The 25,799-nt window shown below is 35.7% G+C and overlaps 5 protein-coding genes across 8 annotated transcripts; 2 read left to right on the forward strand and 3 right to left on the reverse strand.

The window, feature by feature from the left end:
- Positions 1–2,380: 2,380 nt before the first annotated feature.
- LOC140836567 (uncharacterized) lies at positions 2,381–4,666 on the reverse strand. The gene is made up of 2 exons (XM_073202186.1): positions 4,320–4,666; positions 2,381–3,826 (listed from the first exon to the last, which is right to left on the reverse strand). The coding sequence occupies exon 2, from the start codon at positions 3,824–3,826 to the stop codon at positions 2,990–2,992; it is 837 nt and encodes a 278-aa protein (XP_073058287.1). The 5' UTR covers positions 4,320–4,666; the 3' UTR covers positions 2,381–2,989.
- An 808-nt stretch (positions 4,667–5,474) lies between these two features.
- LOC140836568 (ABC transporter G family member 10) lies at positions 5,475–8,106 on the forward strand. The gene has a single exon (XM_073202187.1). The coding sequence runs from the start codon at positions 5,727–5,729 to the stop codon at positions 7,542–7,544; it is 1,818 nt and encodes a 605-aa protein (XP_073058288.1). The 5' UTR covers positions 5,475–5,726; the 3' UTR covers positions 7,545–8,106.
- Positions 8,002–11,630, reverse strand: LOC140836569 (cold-responsive protein kinase 1-like). 3 transcript variants are annotated; one of them, XM_073202189.1, is made up of 8 exons: positions 11,473–11,630; positions 11,220–11,376; positions 10,733–10,840; positions 10,360–10,475; positions 10,040–10,250; positions 9,715–9,952; positions 9,330–9,480; positions 8,002–8,589 (listed from the first exon to the last, which is right to left on the reverse strand). In XM_073202189.1, the coding sequence occupies exons 3-8, from the start codon at positions 10,791–10,793 to the stop codon at positions 8,185–8,187; spliced, it is 1,182 nt and encodes a 393-aa protein (XP_073058290.1). In that variant the 5' UTR covers positions 10,794–10,840; positions 11,220–11,376; positions 11,473–11,630; the 3' UTR covers positions 8,002–8,184. The 3 variants fall into 3 exon arrangements, with proteins under 3 accessions (XP_073058290.1, XP_073058289.1, XP_073058292.1); XM_073202188.1 differs by having other exon boundaries at positions 11,220–11,624; XM_073202191.1 differs by lacking the exon at positions 11,220–11,376 and having other exon boundaries at positions 11,473–11,619.
- Positions 11,631–13,989: 2,359 nt separating this feature from the next.
- LOC140836570 (probable beta-1,3-galactosyltransferase 14) lies at positions 13,990–17,537 on the forward strand. The gene is made up of 7 exons (XM_073202192.1): positions 13,990–14,748; positions 15,362–15,514; positions 15,594–15,676; positions 15,792–15,891; positions 16,068–16,181; positions 16,712–16,854; positions 17,166–17,537. Exons 1-7 carry the CDS (start codon positions 14,402–14,404, stop codon positions 17,264–17,266), a joined length of 1,041 nt encoding a protein of 346 aa, XP_073058293.1. The 5' UTR covers positions 13,990–14,401; the 3' UTR covers positions 17,267–17,537.
- Positions 17,538–17,607: 70 nt separating this feature from the next.
- LOC140836571 (phosphoenolpyruvate carboxylase-like) lies at positions 17,608–22,911 on the reverse strand. Of its 2 annotated transcripts, XM_073202193.1 has the most exons (10): positions 22,567–22,909; positions 21,692–22,083; positions 21,450–21,534; positions 20,762–20,984; positions 20,519–20,622; positions 20,318–20,405; positions 19,949–20,103; positions 18,811–19,809; positions 18,335–18,721; positions 17,608–18,054 (listed from the first exon to the last, which is right to left on the reverse strand). In XM_073202193.1, exons 1-10 carry the CDS (start codon positions 22,732–22,734, stop codon positions 17,761–17,763), a joined length of 2,895 nt encoding a protein of 964 aa, XP_073058294.1. In that variant the 5' UTR covers positions 22,735–22,909; the 3' UTR covers positions 17,608–17,760. The 2 variants fall into 2 exon arrangements, 1 of the variants encoding a protein (XP_073058294.1); XR_012119133.1 differs by lacking the exons at positions 17,608–18,054; positions 18,335–18,721; positions 18,811–19,809 and having other exon boundaries at positions 20,087–20,103; positions 20,498–20,622; positions 22,567–22,911.
- Between the last annotated feature and the right edge of the window lie 2,888 nt (positions 22,912–25,799).

Here is a 25,799-nt window from a genome sequence, read left to right on the forward strand (position 1 = left end):
TTGAAATGAATATGTTATTGATGTAGATAGATTATTATACTGATATCTTCAAGCTACATCAACTGGAACGAAGAATTGAGGTATGTTGCGACCGAGTAACATACGACAAATATCTATGTCATATGATATATGTTTGATTGATTTGATGGAGAATATGTGTCTATATACCTTATGTGATGACTTGATGTGGCATACATGACATTGTGATTGGAATATCGATGTATAAAATAAATATTTTGTTAACACACATCGTTTGATGCATACATCGATACATGACATGTACGTTGAGCTATGATCCTTGGATATCCTGATATGATATGATTTGATTTGATTCTGGGGTTTGTGAACACAATACTATGTTTCGTATTATATAACCCTTAAATCATAGTCATTTGTGGTCCCGATGATTGATTGAGATTTGGGATTTGATGGCGCTTTGTCGACGCTATCATACGAGTATCCCTGATTGAGGTCGGTGTGCCAGCTCGAGTATTGATTTGATAACGATTTGATTGATTCTGACATATGCTCAGTTGATGAGCATTTGACCTGATACCTCCACGACATACATGCATTGCATATCATATATCATTGTTTAGATATCTGTGATATATATGATGGTTGTTCCATACAGAGCTTTGCTCACCCCCAAGAGGGGCTGTTGTTGTCTTTGTATGTGGATAATAGCAGGTACTCCAGGATATCAAGAGACTGAAGATGGTACTTCTTGAGGGAGTCATGGTTGATTTGAGGTTTCGTGGTTTTTTCCAGTATATATGTATATATATCTATATACGGGGGCATGTATCGAAGATATGAGTTGTTTGTATGTGGTTTGTTTGTTTATGTATGGACATATTTTATGATATGAGATGAAATACTATTTTTAGTATCCAAATAAGATATTTTGGGCTCATTTTAAAGACAATTTAAAACTCGTTTTTCGCTATAATTAATTAACTATAATCAAATTGCATTTTAATAACAATTAGGAGTTAAAGGGCCTCACACCGTCTCACACAAGTTTTTGTCGAAATGCAAATATGTTGCAGTATTAGGGAACTTTATGTTAATGGAGAGTTGATGAAGAAAAATTCGATTGATTTGATTCATACTTCCTATAATTCCTAGAAGTAGCTTGTTAAACAAGACAAGGGCCGAGACCTTAGAGATTTGTACGAAAAATTTTGTTGGGGATCACCAATACCGGAATACTCTGGCATATTTGCTAATTTCACTTCAATAGACAGCGTTTCGACTAAGATTTCAGTGACGTAGAGGATCGAAATTTTGTATTCGATATGTTGCGAATTTGAAAAAAATGTTTAATATTAAAGTTGTAAAATATGAAAAAACTCTCTTAAAAAAATCCGATAGTGTTTGACAGGGCGGAGAACTGATATGACGATGCATAAAAAATATCACTCATTGTCTCGATTTGCATGATTTCGATGACCTAAAATTTTTACATTTGATTTAGACAATTATGTTAAGATTGTAGTTTTTTTTTTACTTATATTTTATTTAAACATAAAAAATAAATATTTTATTGTATTTTTATCAGTTTTTTAAAATATAATTTAGAATTGTTTATGATTTATTTATGAGAGGAAAAATATAATTATATTATAAATTTACAATTATTTTAAAAATATATTATATTCATATATAATTTATCAATTGTTATTTCTATAATTTTTATACAAAAAGTAACACAATTATTTATTATAATATATATTCAAAAAATAAATTTATCTATTCAAAAAATAAATTTAAATTTATTTTTTGAATAGAAAATTTATACAACTATCAATATAATACAGTTACATTAGAATATAATTTTAATTATTTAAAAATAAAAAATAATTGAAACATTCAAAGTCACATAACCATTGCATCAGTATAATATGTTAGGAATACATTATACACGCGCGTACTCGAGTAGCCAAACAGCTTTTACATATGTATATGTATTTATGTATAACCAACCTTTCATTTGCATGTGTATACATACATATAAAAAATTTCCTTAAAATGGATAATCACATTTATTTGTCATTGTCAAATTCATGGAGGAAATGTATTAATATTTATTTGAGTAAGTTTCTTGTGAGATGATGTAATGAATTTTTATTTTATAAAAAAAAAATATTTTTGAAATAAAAATTAATATTTTTTCATGACGATTCAAATAAAATATTCGTCTCATAAAATTAATCCGTGAGATCGTCTTTCATTAGTTTTTGTATATTTAAATATAATAGAGTTTTTTTTTTTTTTGCTTTCAGACAAACATCTAGAGGTAATTGTATTCGACCCCATCTAAAATGATATTTCCAAGTGAGAAATCAAACAATAGGTAATCGTCATTCGATATGAACTTTGTTGAGTTGTATCGAAAAACATGAACAGAGGGAATTGTTAATGGATAAAACACGCTTTAATGTATGTGTATTCTACCAACAAATTGGTAGAAGTTAATGGAAAGTGCAAACAACCTCATCAAACTCCTCTCTCGAGTAGGCTTCAAGAGAATGAAAGCGATCCCAGTCAGACGTAATTTTGACATGTACAGACACAATAGAGAGATCAAGTATAACCTATGAATCTCAACCAAGGTATAGACGATTTGAACAATCAGAACACGTTGAAGTTTGAAGAATTTTCGACAAATACTCAGCGTTGATGATCGTCACGCCTTTCATTTAAACAAACTCAGTTTAGAAGAGTAAGAGTATTACCAACAAGTAACAGCTTGCCTCGGCAGTTGGTGCTTCTTCACACTTCATCCGATATAACCAAAAGAGAAGAAAGTTTACGTAGCTTTATTCTGTGTTTCCTATAGATGGTCGGTCACTGTGCTAGCTGTGAAGCCATCCTCCCTGCAGCGCATTTGTCTGAAAAATGGTGTCCATAATTGAACACCAGCCCATACTTAAAAACCTGTTTCGCATCTATATTCCCCCGTAAGCAGCTAGTCAGAGCACCATCATATATTAGAACTATATCGCAAGGGATGCCGACGATGCAAAATCCTTTGCAGCCATCTTCTGCGTGGTTCAGGGGGCAAACAAACAAAGCACTCTCTTTCCTCGGAATCCTGTAAAATCTCAATAGCATCCAAATACATCTCACTAGACTGAGGGATATCATTCATTTCATTCAAGCACTTCAGGGCAGTAGATATTGAGTAATCGGGAGTGGCAACAGCCAATGCCTGAAGAGATGCCACAGGAATTCGTCCATTCACGAGTTCAACGAGTTTAGTAACACATCTCCGGAACTCATTCATCCATGCCTCTCCTTTAGGATGAGATTTTAATGCAGATTGAAGGGGAAGTTTTACTCGTGAAGTTAATGGTTCTTGACCATCATAATCATCTTCAACTGCTTTAAGCACCTGATGCTCGGGATCAACCAGCCTTCCCGCTAGTGGTTCAATTTCAACAGCCATGCATTGTGGGATCGAGGATTGGCCAAGTCCTTGATCAAACTTCCATTGTAAATGGCTTGTTTTTTGCTCAGTGCCACCTCTCAGATAATTTGCTATCGGTATCGGTTTGCCCTTTTCTTTGTTTAAGACGGGGCATATTCCATCTGCTATGTGCCGGAGGAGATGGGTCGTCCCACTTCTGCTTGAACATGAAAATACCTTCTGACAGTGATTGCACTGACATTTATCACTTCTCCCATCCTCCTTAATAAGCTTCGTGAAATGTTCCCAAACTTTAGATCTTGACTTTCCTTCTCTTTTTCGCTTGTCACCCGTGCTCGCTTCAGAATGATAGATAATCTCCATATCAGTTTCATTGTTTGCAACTTCCATCTATACAAGCATAACATCCAAGAAATTGACATTGAAATTAATATTTAGATCAAGATTGATAAAATTCTACTTGGAATATCACATAAAAATTTAAAATCATGCTAATTCAAAACAGAAAGGTATTAGAATGAAAACCATATCAATTTTTTCAGCCAACAAGTTGATTTGATTACTTTTCCATCTCAAAAACCTTAAATTTTAGAGTTTTACGCAAAACAGGCGTTGGTCTAAATTCCTGCGGCACAGGAACGTCCTCATGGTAAAAACGCTAAAAATTTCTTCTCCTCCTCAACTCCGCATAATACTACACAAATGAACACAAAAAAACTTGCTGCACTTCGTCATCAATTTTCAAGCCGAAAAGTTGCGATAACTCCCGAGAAATAATATCACCAACTACTCCACTTCTAAAATTCTCCGATTAACATGTCACCGTTTTTGAACACATCTTCAACAGATAAAAAAAACTGAAAACATATAAAAAGGTACTCACATGTAGCCTTTGCCCTTTGCTGTCAGTTGGAGTCGAATGCTTGAGTTTGTGATCGGTGGCAATGACGAGCTAACGAAAACCCTAGTCGACAGGAGCTGGATCTTCGCGGCGGGCCGACCTTGGTCGATAATGGGCCTGAATAGCATTTCGGGCTAGAAATTGGGTTGAATCGGCCCGATTTGGCCCAACATACTTCTCCTCCTTCCCCATTTTACTGTCGCTATCTCCTCTCTTCCCTCGATCTAATTAATAATCCGCACTTCGTTTTTTCTTCTTTGACACAATAAACAGAACTGAAATTTTAGAGGTTTTTTCATATTGGAAAATTTCAACCAAATACCGCATCGACGTAATATTTTTAACTACTTATAATATCACATTGACGAAATGCATTTCAATCCCACCCCGTGCACAACACACACACACACATGTTTTAGTAAAAACTATAAAAATTATTATTATCTTCAATTCTCCTTATATTTTGATATAAATTATTGAAGATGTTAAATGCAAGGCATGTGCCCGCGGCTGGCTAAGATAATAACGACTAACAACAGAAATGCGAACTACATCGTGCAAAAATGGTGGGTGGGACAACAGTTTCTCTTCTTTTTTTAAAGGTAACACAACTGGTTGCTGAACACACAAATCTACCATAACATAATAAAGACCTTTACGAACTATATCGAAATAGTCAAACGAAACTTCAACACACGCACACAAATATAATAAAAATATAAATATACATACATATCATACAATGAATATCGCTTGTTGTATGTGATGAAACTGTATATTATGTGGATGTTTAAGTGATATTTACGTAATTGTGGTTGTCCATCTATCAATTTGGTAGATGAGATCCTATTTACGTGGACACTACCGTAATTTCATTTCAACAGGTAAGATCTTGTCACACATATAATTTAAAAAAAAAAAATGAATTCTATATGTATGGTCAAATTTTGGTCATCATCCTATCATGAGGATGCATGAAATAAATATATCAATTCTCCCTGTGTTTATATATATATATAAAGTAAGCTTATATATATATATATATATAAAGTAGGCAACAGTAAGTTGGAAACATACTCATCCAACTGACGAACAACGAGTCTGCATGGTCAACATATGGTTCACCTGAACAAAACTAAAACTCTTCCTTCCCTTCCCTCGTTTGCTTTCTTGAAACATCCTCAAAATTTTCTCCATTCCACAAGAAACCATACAACAAAGGAACCTGAAGTCAAGCCAATGTTAAACCTACACATTAACTCCACATTCTTACGTCCATCAGTTGTTAAAAGCATTGGCATGCGTCAAAATATAACAAGGTTTACTGCGTTGGCTCACCACTTTGTCCCCTTTTTCCTCAAAAACTAAATTTTGTTTTCGGTCCCATGTATGATGGAACTGCCAATCAAGGCGCCTGTAAACGGTGATAAGAGGGTGTTATATAGAATCGAAACGAAGAACTTGTCCTACAGTTTTGAGTGCCCACCTGAAAAATTCAGTTGGTTTTTGTCCTGGAGGAGGACAAAGGTATCTCCGAGGTTCATCATCCAGAATGTAAACCTCGTTGCAAAACCAGGGGAGATCACAGCAATTGCCGGTCCTAGTGGGGCAGGAAAAACGACCCTATTAGAAATTCTAGCTGGGAAGATTTCTCCAAAGAAGGTCTCCGGTCACGTCTTAATCAATGGCCGTTCGATAAATGGTGAAAGTTTTCAGAGATTATCAGGCTATGTCACTCAAGATAATGCCTTGTTTCCCCTTCTTACGGTGGAAGAAACACTTATCTTCAGCGCGCTTCTGCGGTTGCCAGGTGGAAAACAAGTTGTATTTCAAAGAGTTGAGGTTTTGATGAAGGATCTTGGACTTGATCACATAGCAGGTTCGAGGGTTGGTGAAGGATGTAGCCAGGGCATTTCAGGAGGAGAGAGGAGGCGATTGTCGATAGGGGTCGAATTAGTCCACGATCCTGCCGTCTTGCTCATAGATGAACCAACCTCAGGCTTGGATTCAGCATCAGCCCTTCACATCACTGCACTGCTGAAACTAATGGCGGTTAATCAGCTCAAGACAGTAGTCTTGACGATCCACCAACCAGGCTTCAGAATCCTCGAGCTATTTGACAGACTTGTCCTGCTTTCAAACGGACATGTCCTGCACAATGGTTCACTAAAGTTACTCGAAGAGAGGCTTAAATACGTCGGCCATTCCATTCCTTCTCATATCAACGTTCTTGAATATGCCATTGAAGCCACAAACACCATAGCCATCGAAAGTTCAGAAAATGGTGTAGAAACTGAACAAAAACTCATTAATGTTTCCAGCAACAATAGCGTTAAACCAGAATGTCCCGCCTACACAAACAGTCCCTTTCAAGAAACTCTAATACTCGGGCAAAGATTCAGCAAAATCATTTTAAGGACCAAAGAACTCTTTGCAACAAGAGTAATACAAGCTGTCCTAGTGGGGTCGATACTTGGAACTATATACATGAAAGTCGGCAAAGATGAGGGCCAGGTTGCTCTACAAACCCGACTAGGATTCTTCGCATTTAGTCTCAGTTTTCTGCTGTCATCCACTACCGAAGGCCTTCCAATTTTCTTACAAGAAAGAAGAATATTCATGAGAGAGACTTCAAGAGGAGCATACAGAGTTTCATCTTATGTGATAGCCAACACTATTGTGTTTTTGCCTTTTCTATTAATGGTTGGTTTTCTCTACAGTACAGCAGTTTATTGGCTAGTCGGCCTGAGGCGTGATATTGACGGTTTCCTCTACTTTACACTGGTAGTTTGGATGGTTGTTCTGATGTCAAATTCTCTGACAGCATTTTGCAGTGCATTAGTACCAAACTTTATCATGGGTACATCTGTTATTGCCGGGCTCATGGGATCTTTCTTTCTTTTTTCTGGGTATTTCATAGCTCGGGACCATATACCAGATTACTGGATCTTTATGCATTATTTAAGTCTTTTCAAGTACCCATTTGAAAGTTTCATGGTCAATGAATATGGAGGGAAGGGAGGCAACAAGTGTTTAGAAAAACTGGGAGATGAATGCGTGCTGTTTGGAAATGGATACCTGAGACAGCATGGATTGAAGGAGTCACAGAGGTGGAATAATTTGGCTGTGATGTTGGGCTTCATTTTGGCTTACAGAGGACTTTGTTTTTTCATCTTATGGTACCGAAGTTATAGAACCAGGAGATAAGTTATCAAGCACCACCCTCCAGAAACAACTCCTGAATTTTTTAGCACAGTGGAAATTGTATTATATATTCATGTAAGCATCTGAGAAAGAGTGAAAACAAATATTCATCTTATAGTCTCTTCTGATTTCATTCTGAACATAATACAATAGCTGAGATCACCAAAGGGAGTGTCGACCGTATCTGGCATTTTATACAGAAATATAATCCTGGATTAAGCTACATATTTCACTGGTAATAAATGTGTGTAACCATCTAGATTGTTAATTGGACTTTATTATTATCTGTCAAAACTGCAACTTGATATTAATTTTGCTGCTTCATTTACTACACAAAAGAACTTTTGATATCCATTAACCAAACTTGCAAAATGTACATAACCCACTGACATAATATTCTCTCTATTTTACCTATTTGGTTCAAAACTGATGACGGCAGTGGACATACATGTATTATGTATAATCGGCTACTTTTCCTTGTTCACTAATTGTAACTTCTGGTATTTTAAATACAAATCCAGATGATAAAATATGTGAAATTATATAAAAAAAAAAAAACCCAAAAGATCCACCAATTCTTGAAGCATTTTAATTGAAAGATATATAATTAAGGTTGAAAATAAATATAGTTAACGGAATTGCCTCATCTTTGGTCATATGTTGAAGTGAAAGTCATTGTGGCATGTGACATGTTTGTGCTTTGTGACGATGAAGACTCATCTTGTGTTCCCGATCCTGAAGACGATAGATTAGGCGCATTGCTCAAACTCTTCTGGGTAAATAGCTCTTTCACCACGCCCGGTCTCTTCTGGGTAAATAGCTCTTTCACCACGCCCGGTTTTGATATCTTCATCTCATCCACATTCATCTCACCTTTAAGCATTTTGGCAACAGTAGACATGGTTGGTCTGTCTTTTGGAAAATCTTGGGTACACAAAAGCCCAATTTTCAAATATCTGCAGGCCTCGGTAGCATTAAATTCCCCTTCAACTTCAAGTGATGTATCCACTAGATCAACCAGCTTACCTTTCTCATGCAGTCTCCACGCCTAGGCAAAAAATTGCAATGTACTACAATCAGTGAAGAAGTAAAACCTCATATTCATCAAACACCAGCATATCTAATTCCAATGTAATGCAAATGACGCTTTGCAAACCCATTCATTCCCAATTTTTAGAATTGCTGCATACGACCAACTGAATGTATCTCGCTTCTGTTGAGGAAATGCACTAGATAAGATTTTTAAGAGGAAAATAATCTGCTCTATCAACTCTTTTCCTCTACTCCTCCTCTTGATCCCACCATCAGTGCAGTCAAAAAGCTTTATTTAAAAACTATGGTACAACCCTTTCGCGAAAAAAATACAGATTCAGTAAATAATGGAGCCTGATGGTGGCACTGATTAGTTTACTCTCTACAAATGCTAATCAAATAATAGTTTGTTACTTGGTTTCATGCTACACGCAATGATATTCACCAGTTGCATTACTTAAACTCTGAGCTGGAGGTATATATTCTTACATTCAAAGTAGGAAAAGCTGAAACTATTTCCAATTAACAGGTCCATGGACTGGCTAAACTTGCTTCCAGTCGATCATTCTTGCAGCCAGGACAAATAAAACAATCCAATGGTGGAAATAACAAGAGCCAATTCCTGACGTTTTTGTTTTTTCGAATGAAATAGTCTCCTGTGTAGCTGATTAACATGAGTAAATTTGTTGTAACAAAAACAATCTCTAGATTACTTCTCATTGCTAACAAGCAAACTGTAAAACAAGATCTCCATACCCTTTCGAGAAGATTTTGATCTTCAGCGGGTAATCTCCTGTTTGTGTTGCATCTTCCGCACACGATTTCTATGAGAAGAACACCAAAACTATATATATCAGCTTTCCTTGTCAACTTGCCACAAACTGCATACTCAGGAGCCAAGTAACCACTGTAAATTGAAAACGTTGCTCCTGGTTATTGAAAATTAAATGACAATGGGATTAAAACCACATGGACATTAACGATACGAAACTCCGTAACTCAAAATTACACACACAGAAGTGTCATTTTTATCCTAAATACATTTACTAGTCCCATGCCAAAAATTCCAGTATTAATCCTGGTACCACAGTGTTAGGATCAACATCACACATACAACAGTTCTAGAAACTCAACAACTCACCGTGTTCCCGCAACCCGTGTGCTTACGTGAGTCAAGTAATCTGGAAAAATCTTAGCCAGACCAAAATCCGAGATTTTTGGGGTGAAATCTTTGTCGAGCAGAATATTGCTGGCTTTAATGTCTCTATGGACAATACGAGGCTGGGCTTTTTCATGGAGGAATTCAAGCCCTTCTGCTACACCTACGCAGATTTTAGCCCGTGTTTTCCAGTCAAATTGATCTGGATTGTAAAGGCCACCTACATCACAAGCTAATGTTCATCCTTCACTCATGTACAAGAAATTACAAGAATAATTAAAAATATAAATATGTATGAATATTTTACCAAGAAGAGTTTGAGCAAGGCTATTATTTTCAAGATAGCCATACACCAATATTCTATGGTCTCTTTCTGTGCAGCAACCATACAATTTGACCAGGTTCACATGTTCCACGCCTGATATCACCATTATCTCGGTTATAAACTCTCGTACTCCTTGTATAGACTGGGCTGAAAGAACTTTTATTGCTGCTAAGTTATCATCCTTCAGCCTCCCCTACAAATTATAATATAATTTGACTAGAATGTTGAGTAAGTGTCGAGCAACGTGCCTAATAACATCAAACTGCTCAAAACCTGGATCAATCAAGATGACATACAATTACCTTGTAGACAGAACCAAAGCCTCCTTCTCCAATCTTATTCTCTGAACTAAAATTTCCTGTTGCATCTTGTAATTCTTTGTAACTGTACAGTTTAACACTTTCAACGCTTGAAATTTCTGCAATTAGTTTTGAATACTCTCAGAGATGCTCTTGCAGATATAAAGGTTAAAAAAGAGAATAGACTAAAAGGACTCGACAAGAGTATCATATACCACAATCAGAAACTACAGTTAAATGGTTCTTAAAAAAGGAAAAAGTACTCAGTGGTCGAACTGCAAATTGAACTTAAGAAGTCACACGACACCTGTAGTAAATTAACTCAAACATATATTTCAGTTACACATGATTTGAAACATGGATACAGGATACCTACCTCTATTGATATCTAAATCTTCTACGGCTCGTGACCGAAAACACATGGTGAAACAAGTCATCACACCCGTCTACGACTTAAAATCTGGAGTAACATATGTTCCTCTTCCTGTGATTAAGAAACATAAAAAAATATTTGATTTCATCATATATACTGTTGCGGATAATATAGATAAAAGAATGGTTTAAGATATTTGTGAGACATTGGAAGCTTAAGAGAATTGCAAATGCTTAGGTGTATGAGTGAGTTCCTGTTCAACCACTTTAACCATAGCAATCTCCATCTGCAGGATTCTATCTAGGACCATAACTAAAGAAAATCACTTAACAATCATATATACGACCTCAGGACTTCACCAGAAAGGACGGATAACATTGGATCGGAGGCAAGAAAAGTGCAACATTTAGGACCAAACGAAGTACAAAGACAAAACTAGAAATAAAAAACTTTTGACATTGGAAAGCACCTCATTCAAAACAAAACTTACATCATTATTGTCTCTTTCTAGATTGCACGGCTGCAGCACTCTCCCAGAAAAAGGTGATGGCAAGAAACAAAAACAACTGGGTGTGAACCAATAGGGGGTAGAAAGTATTTCAAAATCTTCGTGTCAACCCCGCCTTACTCAACCGCCTCGCCACTTTCTATGACCAAAATTTATTGTAAAAACTTCTTGTACGCGACACTGCCAATGGGTAGAACTGATACAAATATATAAATATAGAATTTACCCATCGCACCTGTAGAGTTAGTATAACATGATTGAAGGCCTTGTGCTCAACTCAAGCAATTTATCTGGAAAACACAAGTATATTTTACAGAGATTATCGGCTTTGACGAGGCCGATGTGAAGACTTGGGATTCGAAGAAAATATCAGCGTAGCATTTAATGACGGATAAAGTCTCTGTCTTCTTTGACTCTCCACCTACCTATAATGATTTCGCTGTAAAACTGTCTTTTAATGGGACATGCATAATAATTTCTTATTGACAAAAACTTATGTGAGACGGTCTCACGGGTCGTAGTTGTGAGACGGATCTCTTATTTGGGTCACCCATGAAAAAGTATTACTTTTTATGCTAAGAGTATTACTTTTTATTGTGAATATGGGTAGGATTGACCCGTCTCACAGATTATGACCCGTGAGACGGTCTCACATGAGACTCATTCTTTCTTATTTACTTACTAGAAAGAAATCTGTGGGGTATTAAATAATACAATTTTTTAAATAATTTTGATTTTTTAAAATTTTAAATGTAATATTTTATTATATTTTTTAAATGAAATTTATTTAATGATTAGAAACAGGAAACGAGAAAATTATATTTTTCGTCATATATGATTTTTTTTTATTTTGATAATGAACAAACCTATGACACGTCTTGTGGGGCTTAACCTACAACCGTGCCAAAACTGACCAAATAGTTATCTTTTTCGGTAACATAAATGAGTAAAATAACAATAAACGAATATAGTGCAAAAATACAATTAAAGTTTATGTTTTTAAATTTTATGTCAACTGTTTTAACAAATTAATCATAAGAAGCCTTTTTCCTCGTATATCCTTTACTAAGTCAAAGTATAACCCAAAATTCAAATTTTTTTCGTGGACGTAAATTTTAGACCATGCACATGAATTGAAATTTGGAAACCCGAAACCAAAACCCACCCGACAATTAATTTATAAAAAGGTTTGGGTAATATGCCATCAATGAAAAGTAATTGGTCAAAATGAAGACTATTTGAATTAAATAAAAAAATAATAATATGTTTGGCTTTGGATAAATTTGAACCCGATCAAGTCTATTAATTATTGGATTGGAAATTATTAAAATTGTGTTTGGATGAAAAAATTTGGATTTGTGAGAGGATCTCATATTTTCCAGATAATTATATTATAAAATGAATTTAAAATTAAAGGGAAAAAAACATTCAAACAATATGAAACCAAGTGCACATCTAGCTCTAGAGTAAGTCTTTTGTGAGATGGTTTCACGAATCTTTATCTGTAAGACAGGTCAACCATACCGATATTCACAATAAAAAGTAATATTTTTTTTTATGGATTACTCAAATGAGATATATGTTTCACAAAATACGACCCGTGAGAAAATACGATCCATGAAACCGTCTCAAACAAGTTTTTGTCCTAACGCCTTAACTCCAAAAACAAGTGTAAATGGATATCCATTCGGACACCAGTTATATTTTAGTTGGTCTGATTCAAATAAAACGAGCAATTTTGTTGCAAAATGAAAAAAGATTTTGTCATTAACACTTAGTTACATCACTAAAATTTGAAATAATTTATTTTCACGAGCTAGAAATCTGGAAATTGGCTATTGATAAGCTAAAGTATGAACAAGATATTGGAAATAGAGAGTGAATTTGCGAAGTCTTTGCTTAAATTTGTGATTGATCTGGGTTTTTTTCATGATTCTTTCCATTGCTTTTTGTTCCACTCTTCCCAACCGTTCTTTCCATATTTTCCCATGATGTTGTGTGTGGATTGTAGAGCTGTCAAAACATATTAGATACATCGAATCAACCACGTATTATTATGAAAAATTATGATTTTAGTGGTTCGTTTAGGCCCGAACAGATTAGACACATCAGCCCAAACCGTCGTGAAAAAGTGGTTAATTGGGTTATGGTTTTAGTGGCCGTTTTGAGGCGAGTTGCATTCATTATTTGTTATCGTGTAAAATTGATAATATTTTTGTTTGAAATATCAAATCTTAGTACTACTTACAATTTTTTTTTTTTTTTGCTATATGACCTAACCCAATATTTTTTTTTTTTTGGCTATTTGACCCTCTTAACCTGAAACTCGCAGGGTCGAGGTTATTTCCATACTCTGGATGGGCTGACCGGCCCGTCTCACCATGTTTGATGGCTGGCCATGGCTGAGCGAGGCAAGAGTCCATGAATTGGTTAACCTTCCGATAACCTCTCGTGTTTATTTTCTATTGGTCTTTGTTCTTATTTCTTTGGGCTCAACAATTTTAATTATTGGGTCAACAATATCTGTATAGATGTAGATTAGCTAATTTAGATATGCATTTTATGTATATATACTTATCTTAATTTTTTAAATTATAAATTCTAAATAAATCATTGGTTATATAATCACGAGAGATTAAATTTAAATAGATTATAGATCATATTAAATTGAAAATAAATGATAATTTTTTTTGAAACAAAATAAAAATAAATGATAATTAAAATTTATCATATTGACAAATTTAAGTAGAGTTTTGTTTTATCAACGAAGATGTCTCCCTCGACATTGGCTGTTTGAGTTTCCGACTTCCGGGGATTCTTACAGGTGAACCGAAACATATTTATTTATTGAGGATTTCGTGTGATTCCTTGCGGTAATCTTGTCTCCCTCTCTGAAAATACGCTCCGATAAATCTTTGTGAAGTGTTTATTCGATCGACGGCTACTGATTTGCGACTCTACAACTGCTGTGAATCCAAGTTCTTACTCTTGTGTTCGCACACCCACATTTGTTCCTTGATAGATAAGGGGGAAGAAGAAGCAAAATATCGATCCAAAATTCAAACTTCGAAACTAATCTTCTTCTTCTTTTTTTCTTGTTAAATACTTTTGGGTTTTTTGGGTTTATGTTTGTTGATTCAATTCTCAAGACTTGTTTGTGAGATATGCCATCGTCACAAAAATTCTTCTATGCGCGCCCGTCTTCTTACAGCCGCAGATCGACGGCTCTGATCCTCTGTTTGCTAATCGGGATTTCGGGTTTTATTTTCGGGTTTGTCGCGATCTGGCGTGGTCTGGGATATGAATGTGAATTTGGTAAGCCTATGTCAGTGTACGTGAAATGGGATAAGCATTCCAGTGATAGTAGAAATAATGGTGGCGTTCCGGAAGAAGGACAAAAGCGTCATAAAGTGATGGGATTTGTGGGTATTCAAACTGGATTTGGATCTGCGGGCCGGCGCCGGGCCTTGCGTCAGACTTGGTTCCCGTCTGATCATCAGTCGCTCAAGCGGTATTTTGCAATTATTTGTTTATTTAGTTATGTTCTGTCTGTACATCGCCTGCATGTAATTTAATTGATTATGTTATCTATATTATTCTATATATGATTGAAAATGGGAAAGATTTTTCCTTTTTCTGCTCTCTCTTGTTATTGTGGCTTGTTTTTGATTGATTCTGTGTTTCTTCAAAGCTTTCGCCAGAGGAAGGATTACAATATTGCTTGACGCATCTATTAATCTCGGTCTGTTTTTTTCTATGGCCTATAAGAACAGAGAGATAGGGAGGCCATCGGTCCATTTATTTTACACTGAATGGATGATTGACGCGGTTCTTGTAGTAAATAGGTCGTGAACATCTAAATAAAGTTCAAGATATGTCGTTGAAAGTCAGTGTAGATTATAAAATGCATCAACAAGTGTAGCATAAGATTTAAATTTCTGGTTGATGCGCATTGTTATTTGGAAAAGATGTTTGTCCAATTCTGTATTTTCCTACTGTTCCACGGGAATCCTCAATTTTGAATTGGAATTGGCGTGTATCATTTACTTTTTTTTCCTTTTCTCGATTGTTTTTATTTTATGCATGGGTGAATTGAAATTTTCATACACTATATTCTGTGGCAGGTTGGAAGAAAGTACTGGTTTGGCATTTAGATTCATAATCGGTAGAAGCGGTGATAAATCAAAGATGGCAGAGCTTCATAAGGAAATAGCAGAATATGACGATTTCCTGCTTCTAGATACTGAAGAGGAGTACAGTAAGCTCCCATACAAAACGTTAGTTCTGGCTCATTGTATATGACCACTAGTCCAGCTTTTCTCTATGGTTTACTCTAACTTTTGTCGATGTTTACAGTTTAGCTTTCTTCAAAGCTGCCTATACTCTTTATGATTCCAAGTTCTATGTCAAAGCTGATGATGACATATATTTACGACCAGGTGGACAGATTTAAGAAGTTGAAACTAGTTTTGTGTAAATACATGTATTTGTTTGTTTGTACGACCATTTGACATTGTTTAATAAAACTTTAGCTGTACTTTTATTCATGAGCAGATCGGCTTTCTTTGCTCTTGGCTAAAGAGCGTCCCTATTCGCAAACTTACCTTGGATGCATGAAGAAAGGTCCAGTGTTTACCGATCCAAAATTAAAATGGTTTGTTCCATAACATTATTATTACATATACAACTATATGCAATTTGCTGTCACTCACCACTCAACCAGTTAAATTGAACTTCCAAAAAACTAACTACCTCATTTATGTATTGCCATCGAAATGATTGTAACTTTCTCATTATTGTGAGGTGAATTGATCTCTTTGTTTTGAACAGGTATGAACCTCTGTCACGTTTGCTAGGTACTGAGTATTTTCTTCATGCTTATGGCCCAATTTACGCCCTTTCTGCAGATGTGGTGTCAAGCTTGGTTGCCTTGAGAAATAACAGGCTAGTTCTTTCCATTTCCTTTTTATGAATTCCCACCTTCTTCAGATATCTATTTAAGTTGGCTGTGATACATCAATTTCATTGTTCTTCTGGCGTATTTTTGTTGTAGCTCAACCAAATTTGTTTTTTTCTTTTTTAGGATTCTAGTTCGTGTTTGAAAAGAACAATTAGCATGAAACAATTACTTTTGGTGATGTATTTTCCAACCACCGTTGATACAGTTCTTTAAATTCCTTCAGGACGCGACTGTTGCGTATTAGTTCTCTTTATATACGCAAATCTACAGATGAAATTAAAATGTTTAATTTTGGTGCTTGTGAACTCATATCTTAAATATGCTGTTATATCGGATGAATCTCTTCTCCATTAAGGCATGCTAAATAACCTTTGCAGCTTCATAAAGAATGTTTCTTAGAAAATCTGTCTGGTTACACCAAATGTTTGTCAATGATAAGTTCTATTTTAGTTGTGTCCCTGTTACTTTATTACTGTGAACTTCTGCTAATTTATTTAGTTCTGTATGCTGTTAGTTTCCGGATGTTTAGCAACGAGGATGTTACCATCGGTTCATGGATGCTTGCCATGAATGTCTATCACGAGGATAATAAGAAGCTATGCCAAGCGGAGTGTACACCCTCTTCTATTGCTGTGTGGGATATTCCCAAGTGTTCGGGTATGTCTTTCTGGTATTTTGAGCAGGAATCTTTCTTTTTTCAGGTAATCCAACTAAATATCTGTGAGACATGGTATAAAAAGATTCGTTTATTTATGCCATTAAAATTCAGTTTTCTACCCAAGTAGGCTTATAAGAGTCATATTCTACACCCGCGTCTCAGCATCCACATAGATCATCAATTTTTTATTTTCAAAACTCTAAAATTTCAGTTTACCTTTATCAACAATGTTACCCATTTTTCATAAATTAGTCATCTAGTAATATCACTGGTTTTTATGATATTGATTTCAATGTGTTGTGATTTATAGGACTCTGTAATCCCGAGAAGAAGATGGTAGAACTTCACCGTAAAGATATATGCTCGAAAAGCTCAACCATACCATCTGATGAAGATGAGTTCGTCTCTTGACTGCCTCCAGCCAAATTCAAGAAACTGTTACAATTTTCCTGGACAGAGCTTCCTCGAACCATGCAAATAGTGAAATAGTATTAAGTATACAATCTGTCGTACCTTAACGGTACGGTTTTTTATACGATGTTAAGTTTACATTGATTCGTGGGTACATAGTTTTTTTCTCAGGAGTGTGGATTTTTTTATAGAAACATGGATGGTAGGAGATACTTAATTCTTGAGATGTATGCCAATCTTATAGAGAGAATTACAAGCCAATTTTTCGAAATTGTTGTTCTCATGCAGCACCGAAACAACCATAACCATGAAACTGAAAATAGATAAAGAGATGAAATTAAACATTATTCGTAATATTGATGTTAAGAAAAGTACAGATAGAATCTTCTGCATTAAGATGTCAAAAGTCTATATGATGAATGGAGAAATCTCGAACATATATAAATCGAATAATTTGTTTTTTTGAGCAAAAACAAAACGCGACGTGTTGTTGGTTAGCCAGTGTTTTGCAGTCCAGCAGCAATACCCTTCATCGTTAAAATGAGGGTATCCTCCAATCCAGGAGCATACTCACTAGTTGGATTCAGTTTCACGAGTTCGTTGGCCGGTTTGGATTCCATGTACTCTTTGGAAATGCGAGGCCTCAACTTTACATGATAGTTTGGGTCTCGAATCCGTTTCAGAGTATAAGCTTGGCTGACATTCAATGTAGTAATATAGGAATCACGTAAACGGAGGCGTTGCTTCAAGTATGGGTCGGCTTCCAAAAGATCCTTGTGTCCAACAATCTGTGAAAGAGATAAATAAGGATATGGTTGGATTGAATGATTCAAAATTAAGTAACCGTGAAGTGTGAGCTCATGGTCTAGAATCTCTAGATTTGTCTAAAAAATTTCGAATTTGTTTTTCGAACCCGAAAACCATTAATCTATGAGGTTATTTTTCCAAATTCAAAAATCATTCCATCCAAAAGCAGTCCAAGCTTATTCAACTCGCATTTACACAGCTTTCATAATTCTTCATCATCAAGTTTTCTCCACACCCCAACAGAAAGACTTTAAAAATTACCTGGAGCAGAAGGGACTTGGTCTCCTCATAGTTGGACCTCAAACGCTGGCCAAACGACCACAAGTCCTTTGAAACCAGGAGTTGATCGTACAATGCAGCAATACCAGGGTCACCTTTGGCAAAAACCATCTCGACCAAATCGATCGTGACTCTAAAGAAAGGCCATTTGTTGTACATTTCTTGCAGCATTTTCAGGTTTTTGATGTCCTTATGTATGGCGTATTTGAATGCCGCCCCAAATCCTAGCCAAACTGGGAGATGAAATCTGGTCTGCGTCCATGCAAATATCCATGGAATAGCTCTTAGAGATTCAATGCCTCCACTAGGTTTCCGTTTTGATGGACGACTGCCGATGTTCATTCTTCCATACTCTAGTTCTGGAGTTGCCTATTGTTGTTTACATAAATATTCAAAATGTTGTTCACAATACAAAATATTTAGGAAGTAACAAAGGTAATTAAAATGTGGCAACTCACGAAGCGAAAATATTCGACAAAACGCGGTTCTTTGAAGACAATTGACCGGTACTCTTCCGTGGCAACAACAGCTATTTCTCCCAAAAGCGCCCGCCACTCTGGTTTGGGTGAGACCGGGGGATGCATTCCGTGTTCGAGTGTGGCGGCAGTAAAGCGTTGGAGTGTTCTGAAGCACAAGTGCTCCTCCCCAAATGATTGCTCAATGACTTCTCCCTGAATCGTGACACGAAGAGATCCATGTACCGTGTCTGGTGGTTGAGACAATATAGCAAGGTGAGTGGGACCTCCTCCTCTTCCAACGGTTCCTCCTCGACCATGGAACATGGTCAGTTTCACACCATGTTTTTTGGCAACTTTTATAAGCTCCTCTTGGGTTTTGTACAATTGCCATGCAGCAGATAGCCGACCAGCATCTTTGCCAGAGTCTGAATACCCAATCATGACTTCCTGCTTACCATTGATCCGGTTTTTGTACCAATCAACTGAGAAAAGACGTGCTACAGCAGCAGGAGCAGCCTCTAGATCAGCTAATCTCTCGAAAAGTGGAACAACTCTTAGTGGCTGCTTCACATGGCATTCACGTTGCAGGAGCTCGACAGCCAACACATCCGATGGGGCAGTAGCCATTGAAATGATATATGCACCAAAGCAGTCTGATGGGAGTTCCGCCAAGATATGGAACGTGTCCAAAACATCGGACATCTCTTCGGTTTTTTGAAGATCTGCTCCAAATAGGGGCCGCTTGCCGCTGAGTTCAGACAGAAGCCATTCTTGTCGACGTTCTTCCGACCACTCTTTATATGAACCTATATCCAAGTGCTTGGTAATGGCATCTAAAACATCGGTGTGTCTGTCCGACTCTTGCCTTATGTCGAGCCTCACAAGGCAGAGACCAAAGGTTGAAACCTGCCTTAGAAAATCTAGCAGTCTCCCATCAGCTATAGGACGGTCTCCGCAAGCACAAAGCGATCTGTAACAGAGCTCGAGAGGCTCTAAGAACTGTATAAAATTTAAACTTTATTCAGTTCAATCACGGAAAGTATTCTTTACTTTGTGACAGGAGGAAAATTATAATTTTATCATAGAATTTAGAGTGGGACCTGAACTTCAAATGACGAACTATAAAACGAAAGAAAACCTGCGCAACATTGGTGTATGTAGAATCCTCTGGGATGTCAGATGTTCCCTGAGCTAATAAATTCCGGGAGCGTTCACGTGTCTGATAGAGCCTATCCCTCACATCACCGAGAATGACGCGATAAGGTTCGTTCAGTGAGATTATCTTCCAAAACTCTGCATGACAAGGAAAATTGATACTCTTCACATTTGGAAATATTGGTTGATGGTTGCATATGTAAACACCTAGATTATGTAATAGAATGCAAGTTGTTCATATTTCGTTTATAGAAATTATAATGCTCTTAGTCTCTGTTGAAATATATTCATGGAAAGTAATCAGAAGATAAAGAGACTACATATTTGAAACTACGTCATTGTCGTAGGTTACCTATAAAATATTTCGCATGTCTCCTCGAATATCTGTGGAGTTCATCTGCTCGAACACGAAGCTCATCATTGCAACGCCACATGGACAACTTGAAAACATAACGGAGTTAGGAAAAAATCACAATTCACAAACATGTGACAAGGCTTAACACTCAGATAAGAAGGAATCCAAAATATATACAGATAATTGTTATGTGATTACTTCAAACATCAGATCCTCAATTTGAGAAAAGTACAAGTTTGCTGCCATCATTCTGGCCAACAAGCAGACATGCCTAGTGACCTCAGGAGTTACCCTCGGGTTGCCTGCCATTTAATTAAACAAAGATAGAGGCGTTAATTTAAAGAGGACATGTACAAATGTTTCTCAAGAACTCAAGAAAAATGGCAATCTGTTGTAAGCACTTGCGTTGAAAAAAAGGAAAATGAAAAAAACGTGAAATACCATCACGGTCTCCACCCATCCAAGAAGAAAATTGAATTAGAGGGGCATTGTATGGAACACGCTCTTTAATTCCTATATTCTTAAGTGCGGTATCAACACGACGCAGAAACTTTGGTACACCTTTCCAGATTGTTTCATGGAAGTAACTCATCCCTGCCCTCATTTCATCTTGGGGAGCAGGGGGAGTCCTTCGGATTTCATCAGTTCTGAAAGCAGCTTGAATCTGAACACATGCAAGATATATATATTTTTTAAAGAGAGCAACAGAAAAACTAAAATGATATTAATGTTACATTTAGTTCAAAAGAAAAGAGAGAACTACAAATGGGAAAATGAAAAACGACTCTCAAACTTGATAGGATAACGAACTACTATATTATACCAAGCGATTCCCTTGTATTTTCTAAGAAGTTTTTTTGAATTGTTGTTTCTACTGATGGCATTATGATAAATCTTCCAATGTGGACAAATGAGTAATAGGAAATTTCCACCAAATCTCTCATGTACTAATTTGTCTGCTTCATGAATATCAATCACCTCGAAAAGCTAGCGTAGAATCATCCATATTCGAATCCAAAGATGTGAAATAAAAGAGTAGTTCCATCTTATCTCATGTAAATGCATCAGTATTCAAGCCCGCAAACACATAATCATTGTCAGCAATATGATGATGAGCATTAACATTCACCTCCCTCTGTAATGCTTCGTCAAGCTCCTGTTTATCATCAGGTGTAATGTCTTCGTCATACAACTGGGCTAAGCAATTTCGAATCCTGAAAAGCGGCAATCCATTAGTGGGGGAGCATTGAAGAACTTGTCAAGTAAAAGGCACTTTCCTAGGCAATGTATATGATAAAACACTAAACTAATAGTCTCCTTCTCGATGAAAATGCCTGATCCAAAAAAACTAATTATAGTTAGAGAACCGACCTTCCATGCTTCTGAAGCAATGATCTTCGGATAGACTGAGTAGGATGAGCAGTGAAGACCAGATCTACAGTCTGATTCTTTAATGCATCAAAAACTTGTTGTGGGGATTTTTGTAAATCAACCACAAGTCTCTTGAAAGTCTCTTCGATGTCCGATTCGGTAGTTGCGGAGCTCTCATCTGTATAATCTCCCTTCTTTAGTTTGTTCCGTCGACGATAAGCAATCTGTACCTCCTCAGCCAAGTTGGCCAAGTTAAGCATGTGAGAGAAAGCCTTCGAAGTAACAATCGAGTCCCCGGGATCCAAACTTGTCAACACATTCCCAAGCTCTTCCAACTTTTTAGGATCACGCTTGGCTTCATACTCAGCAGAAAGTTCATAACATGCTTGAACCTACAACAAATGACAGAAATTAAAGACACCAGTACCCCGTTCATGCATTTTTCCAAGAATCATAGCATACACATGAACTAAACTTTTGACATAGTCCGGTCCACCATAAATATTCATTCTTAGAACTAAAAGCAAAACCCAAAAATTCAAAATTCAACTTTTCTTGAAATTCTATCTTATTGATCAGAACCAAAGCAAATGCTCATTCTTTACTAAAAAGCTCTTCAAAAAGATTGAACTTAATTCTTGCTCATTAATCTCAACTTAGGTACACACCAAAATTCAGGCACGCAAGAAATTTAAAAAACTCTTAATGATCGCATGCAATCATTGTCTGTAAAATTATTTTACTTGAATCTCGGGGTTAGCACAACAATGAGAATCCATCATCACTAGAAAATCAATGATTTGGTTCTAAAACCAAAGATCAACTTTTACTATCGTAATAAGCAAAAATAGCGTTAAATTAAATTCATTTCGCACCGTTTCTCTAAGATCCACTCCATGCAAATCCTGAAGAATGTCAAGAAACCGATCCAAAAGCAATGCATCATACTCAACGAGCTTATCATCCTCGGACACTTTTCCAGGAACCAAAAGCCTCAGCTGGGCATCTATTGATGCCATCTTCTCCAGATTTCTTCCAGCCATTATCCCGTCAAATTTCTACCTCCAAACCTGAATTCTCAGTGCAAATATATATATGTGTGCGCGCGCGCGCGTCTATAGTCTGGACCCTGCAAAGAAGTGAGTGCAAAAATCATTCATCAATAAAGAAAATCCCACAAAAATCTGATCACGACCCAGGAAAGTAGGGACTACGCATGATTAAATGAATTTTAAACGATTATAAAGTTGAATAAAACAGCGTAGTCGTGTCAAAATTTTAAATTTACATGCAACATGCAAAGATGGCCTTTTTTCTGTCGATTTTTTTTATGGTCCCGGATTTAAAATCCAAATACGAGAGTGTCCAAGAATCTGGCGTAGTTGAAAAACTTGGAGTACAAGTTAAATGAGAAACTGTAAAAGAGATTAACGCCGCGATCGATGGAAATTATAGTAGTTTGGAATTCGGATGATATTAACAAGCCCATTAAGATTCGAAAAACTAGTCGAATGTGATTCATCAATTTAAATTTAAAATTGGCTTGAAAATTGAATTAATCTATATTTCGAATAATATTTTTGGAATATTAATTTGCTCAAAAACGTCTTCCTTGTATATCATTTTATGTGTAGAGTTATTGGGATTTGGATCTTCTACTGTTTTGAAAATACAATACTTAATATTGTATACTTTTTACACGAAGTGGACATCACACTATATGAGATAAATTTAAAAAGTTGTCAAGTTGTCGATTAAACGAAATGATCATGTGATCATCACGTATAAAAAGTACAATGATCTAAATCCGAGTTATTGTTAGTTCAAGTCAAATCATACCAAGCCAAGTCAATCGACGATGAGAGAGGTGCAACACACTGACCGAGCTCGTGCCCACGCATTACGCACGGACGCAAAAAGGCACATTGGATTATGTGCCTAGCAACTAGGTGCCACTAAGACGAGTGAAGTTGCAGCGGCTGATAACTGTTAGATCCTATGGTAGCTAGGATTCCAAAATGCTTATTTTGTAAGCATTCATGCTTAAAATATAAATTTGCAAAAAAAATATAAAATCGTGAATTTAGATTTCTAAGTCATAACAATTAAATTTGAAAAACTTGAAAGTTTGAATATCAATACAATAACAAATGGAGTTATAGACTTGGAAAACACAATGTAGTCAAATTTTCGAATTGGCAAAAACTTGTGTGAGACGGTCTCACGGGTCGTATTTGTGAGACGGATCTTTTATTTGGGTCACCCATGAAAAAGTATTACTTTTTATGCTAAGAGTATTACTTTTTATTGTGAATATGGGTAAGGTTGACCCGTCTCACGAATTATGATCCGTGAGACGGTTTCACATGAGACTCACTCTTGAGAATATTGTATAATCTATGAATTATTTAAAAAATAACACTTAAATCCAAATTTAACAAGAAATAAAATCTTGAATTTGAAATTATAAGTTTATAATGCTTAGAATTCGATAAAGCTTGGAGTTCTTTAAGCAATATACTTAAATCCAAAGTTAACAAGATATTGAAATATTGAATTTGGATCTAAGTTTATAACACTTAGAATATGTAAGGCTTTAAATTTGTAACTAATTGCACTTAAAAACCCAACCTTAAAAAGATATAAAATCCTTAATTTTGATTTCTAAATTATGACGTTTAGAATTTGAAAATTTATGATTACCTAAATTGTTGGGGAAGCAATCTAATTGACAACCTATATTCTCACAAGAACCATAAACAAGAATGATATAACTCTTTCCAAATATAGAAATACCATAAACATTTCTACAAATATCTTGAAGTGTTGAAATTTTGTGTCAAAAACGATTAATTATCTCTTATTATACATACCGATAATCGTAGAATTTACGCCTTGAAATGAAAGGAGATATGAAGTACGTCGTGCCAACCATGACAACATTATCAAGACAAAAACGTTTGTCGAAATGAAACAATGATGAAGTTGTAACTGAAACTCGTCTTAAAAAAATAGAGACGAAACTAAATTTTGTTACAACAGAAAATAACAACTAATTTTATACATAAGATACAAAAATTGTCGCAAACAAACGAAGATACTAAACAACAAATGAGACAATGCTAAGAAGATTCAATGTTTGGGATCTAATTCCTATCGAATTGCCAGTGGATGTAAATCTACATGTAATGGCGAACCCATATCACAATGAGAATATTCAATTGTAAATGAAAGATTGACTTACTTTATAAACTATGCATGTACAAATATTTCTTATGTGCTCAACAAACTTAGGACATATATATGAGATATCAATTATTATCAGAAGGCCATTGTGATGAAAAAACATATTTTTCACAGAGACTCCAAATCCACAAATAGATATCTAGTTATCATTAATGGTGGAACAATTGTGTACAACTCGATCTACTATAGAATCCGAGTTCATAGCCTCGAATAAAGTTGTTGAAAAGCTGAATAGTTAATAAATATCTTGAAGATATATATCTCGTATAAATTAAAATTAGTGTTTTACGTGATGATACTTTATAATGGCCAATTGACTATTGGAAACACAATGTTGTATTTACAATGGTAAGTCATGAAAAAACATAATATTATTAAGTAGTTGATCTCTGGTAAAATTATCTTAGTCGATTATGTGAAATTAAAAGATAATTTTATGGATCTACTCACAAAAGTTTGACTAGAGATCAATATATTGTAAATCAACAACCAAAAAGATCATGGCGGTAACCCAATTAAACTTACTGACTGGAGATCCTAAGATATTGATTCAATGTGACAGCTAAGTTATGAGAGGTGTTGCAAGAACACTTGAGATGAAATTTACAACAAAGTTGTCTTCTCATTCCTATGATCAAAATGTGATGTCTACCATATGTAATGATCTCAATTTTAAACTTTTAATGATTTTTATACTTGAAAAATCAATTATGACACGATACTCGTTATATGAGGTCGCATATATAAAATTTGAAGATGGGTCGATTCAATGAAACACTTATTAATCCAAGATCATGTACATGGACAAAATTGATCCAACTGTAAGAATTATAAACGTGAGAATGGTTATTATGTGGATATC

The sequence above is a fragment of the Primulina eburnea genome, chromosome 7 (assembly GCF_022965805.1).
Source record: "Primulina eburnea isolate SZY01 chromosome 7, ASM2296580v1, whole genome shotgun sequence".
Lineage (NCBI taxonomy): Eukaryota > Viridiplantae > Streptophyta > Magnoliopsida > Lamiales > Gesneriaceae > Primulina > Primulina eburnea.

What these genes read in the sequence shown, in the direction of transcription:
- LOC140836567 (XM_073202186.1), bottom strand. Translation starts at nt 3,826, where the DNA reads ATGGAAGTTGCAAACAATGAAACTGATATGGAGATTATCTATCATTCT.
- LOC140836568 (XM_073202187.1), top strand. Translation starts at nt 5,727, where the DNA reads ATGATGGAACTGCCAATCAAGGCGCCTGTAAACGGTGATAAGAGGGTG.
- LOC140836569 (XM_073202189.1), bottom strand. Translation starts at nt 10,793, where the DNA reads ATGACTTGTTTCACCATGTGTTTTCGGTCACGAGCCGTAGAAGATTTA. An exon ending in ACACGGGTTGCGGGAACACG is followed by an intron (nt 9,481 to 9,714) that starts GTGAGTTGTTGA and finishes TTCAATTTACAG; the next exon opens with TGGTTACTTGGCTCCTGAGT. An exon ending in ATCAAAATCTTCTCGAAAGG is followed by an intron (nt 8,590 to 9,329) that starts GTATGGAGATCT and finishes TTTTTTGCCTAG; the next exon opens with GCGTGGAGACTGCATGAGAA.
- LOC140836570 (XM_073202192.1), top strand. Translation starts at nt 14,402, where the DNA reads ATGCCATCGTCACAAAAATTCTTCTATGCGCGCCCGTCTTCTTACAGC. An exon ending in TGACATATATTTACGACCAG is followed by an intron (nt 15,677 to 15,791) that starts GTGGACAGATTT and finishes ATTCATGAGCAG; the next exon opens with ATCGGCTTTCTTTGCTCTTG. An exon ending in GGATATTCCCAAGTGTTCGG is followed by an intron (nt 16,855 to 17,165) that starts GTATGTCTTTCT and finishes TGTGATTTATAG; the next exon opens with GACTCTGTAATCCCGAGAAG.
- LOC140836571 (XM_073202193.1), bottom strand. Translation starts at nt 22,734, where the DNA reads ATGGCTGGAAGAAATCTGGAGAAGATGGCATCAATAGATGCCCAGCTG. An exon ending in GATGGGTGGAGACCGTGATG is followed by an intron (nt 20,623 to 20,761) that starts GTATTTCACGTT and finishes ATTAAATGGCAG; the next exon opens with GCAACCCGAGGGTAACTCCT. An exon ending in ACATGCGAAATATTTTATAG is followed by an intron (nt 20,104 to 20,317) that starts GTAACCTACGAC and finishes CTTGTCATGCAG; the next exon opens with AGTTTTGGAAGATAATCTCA.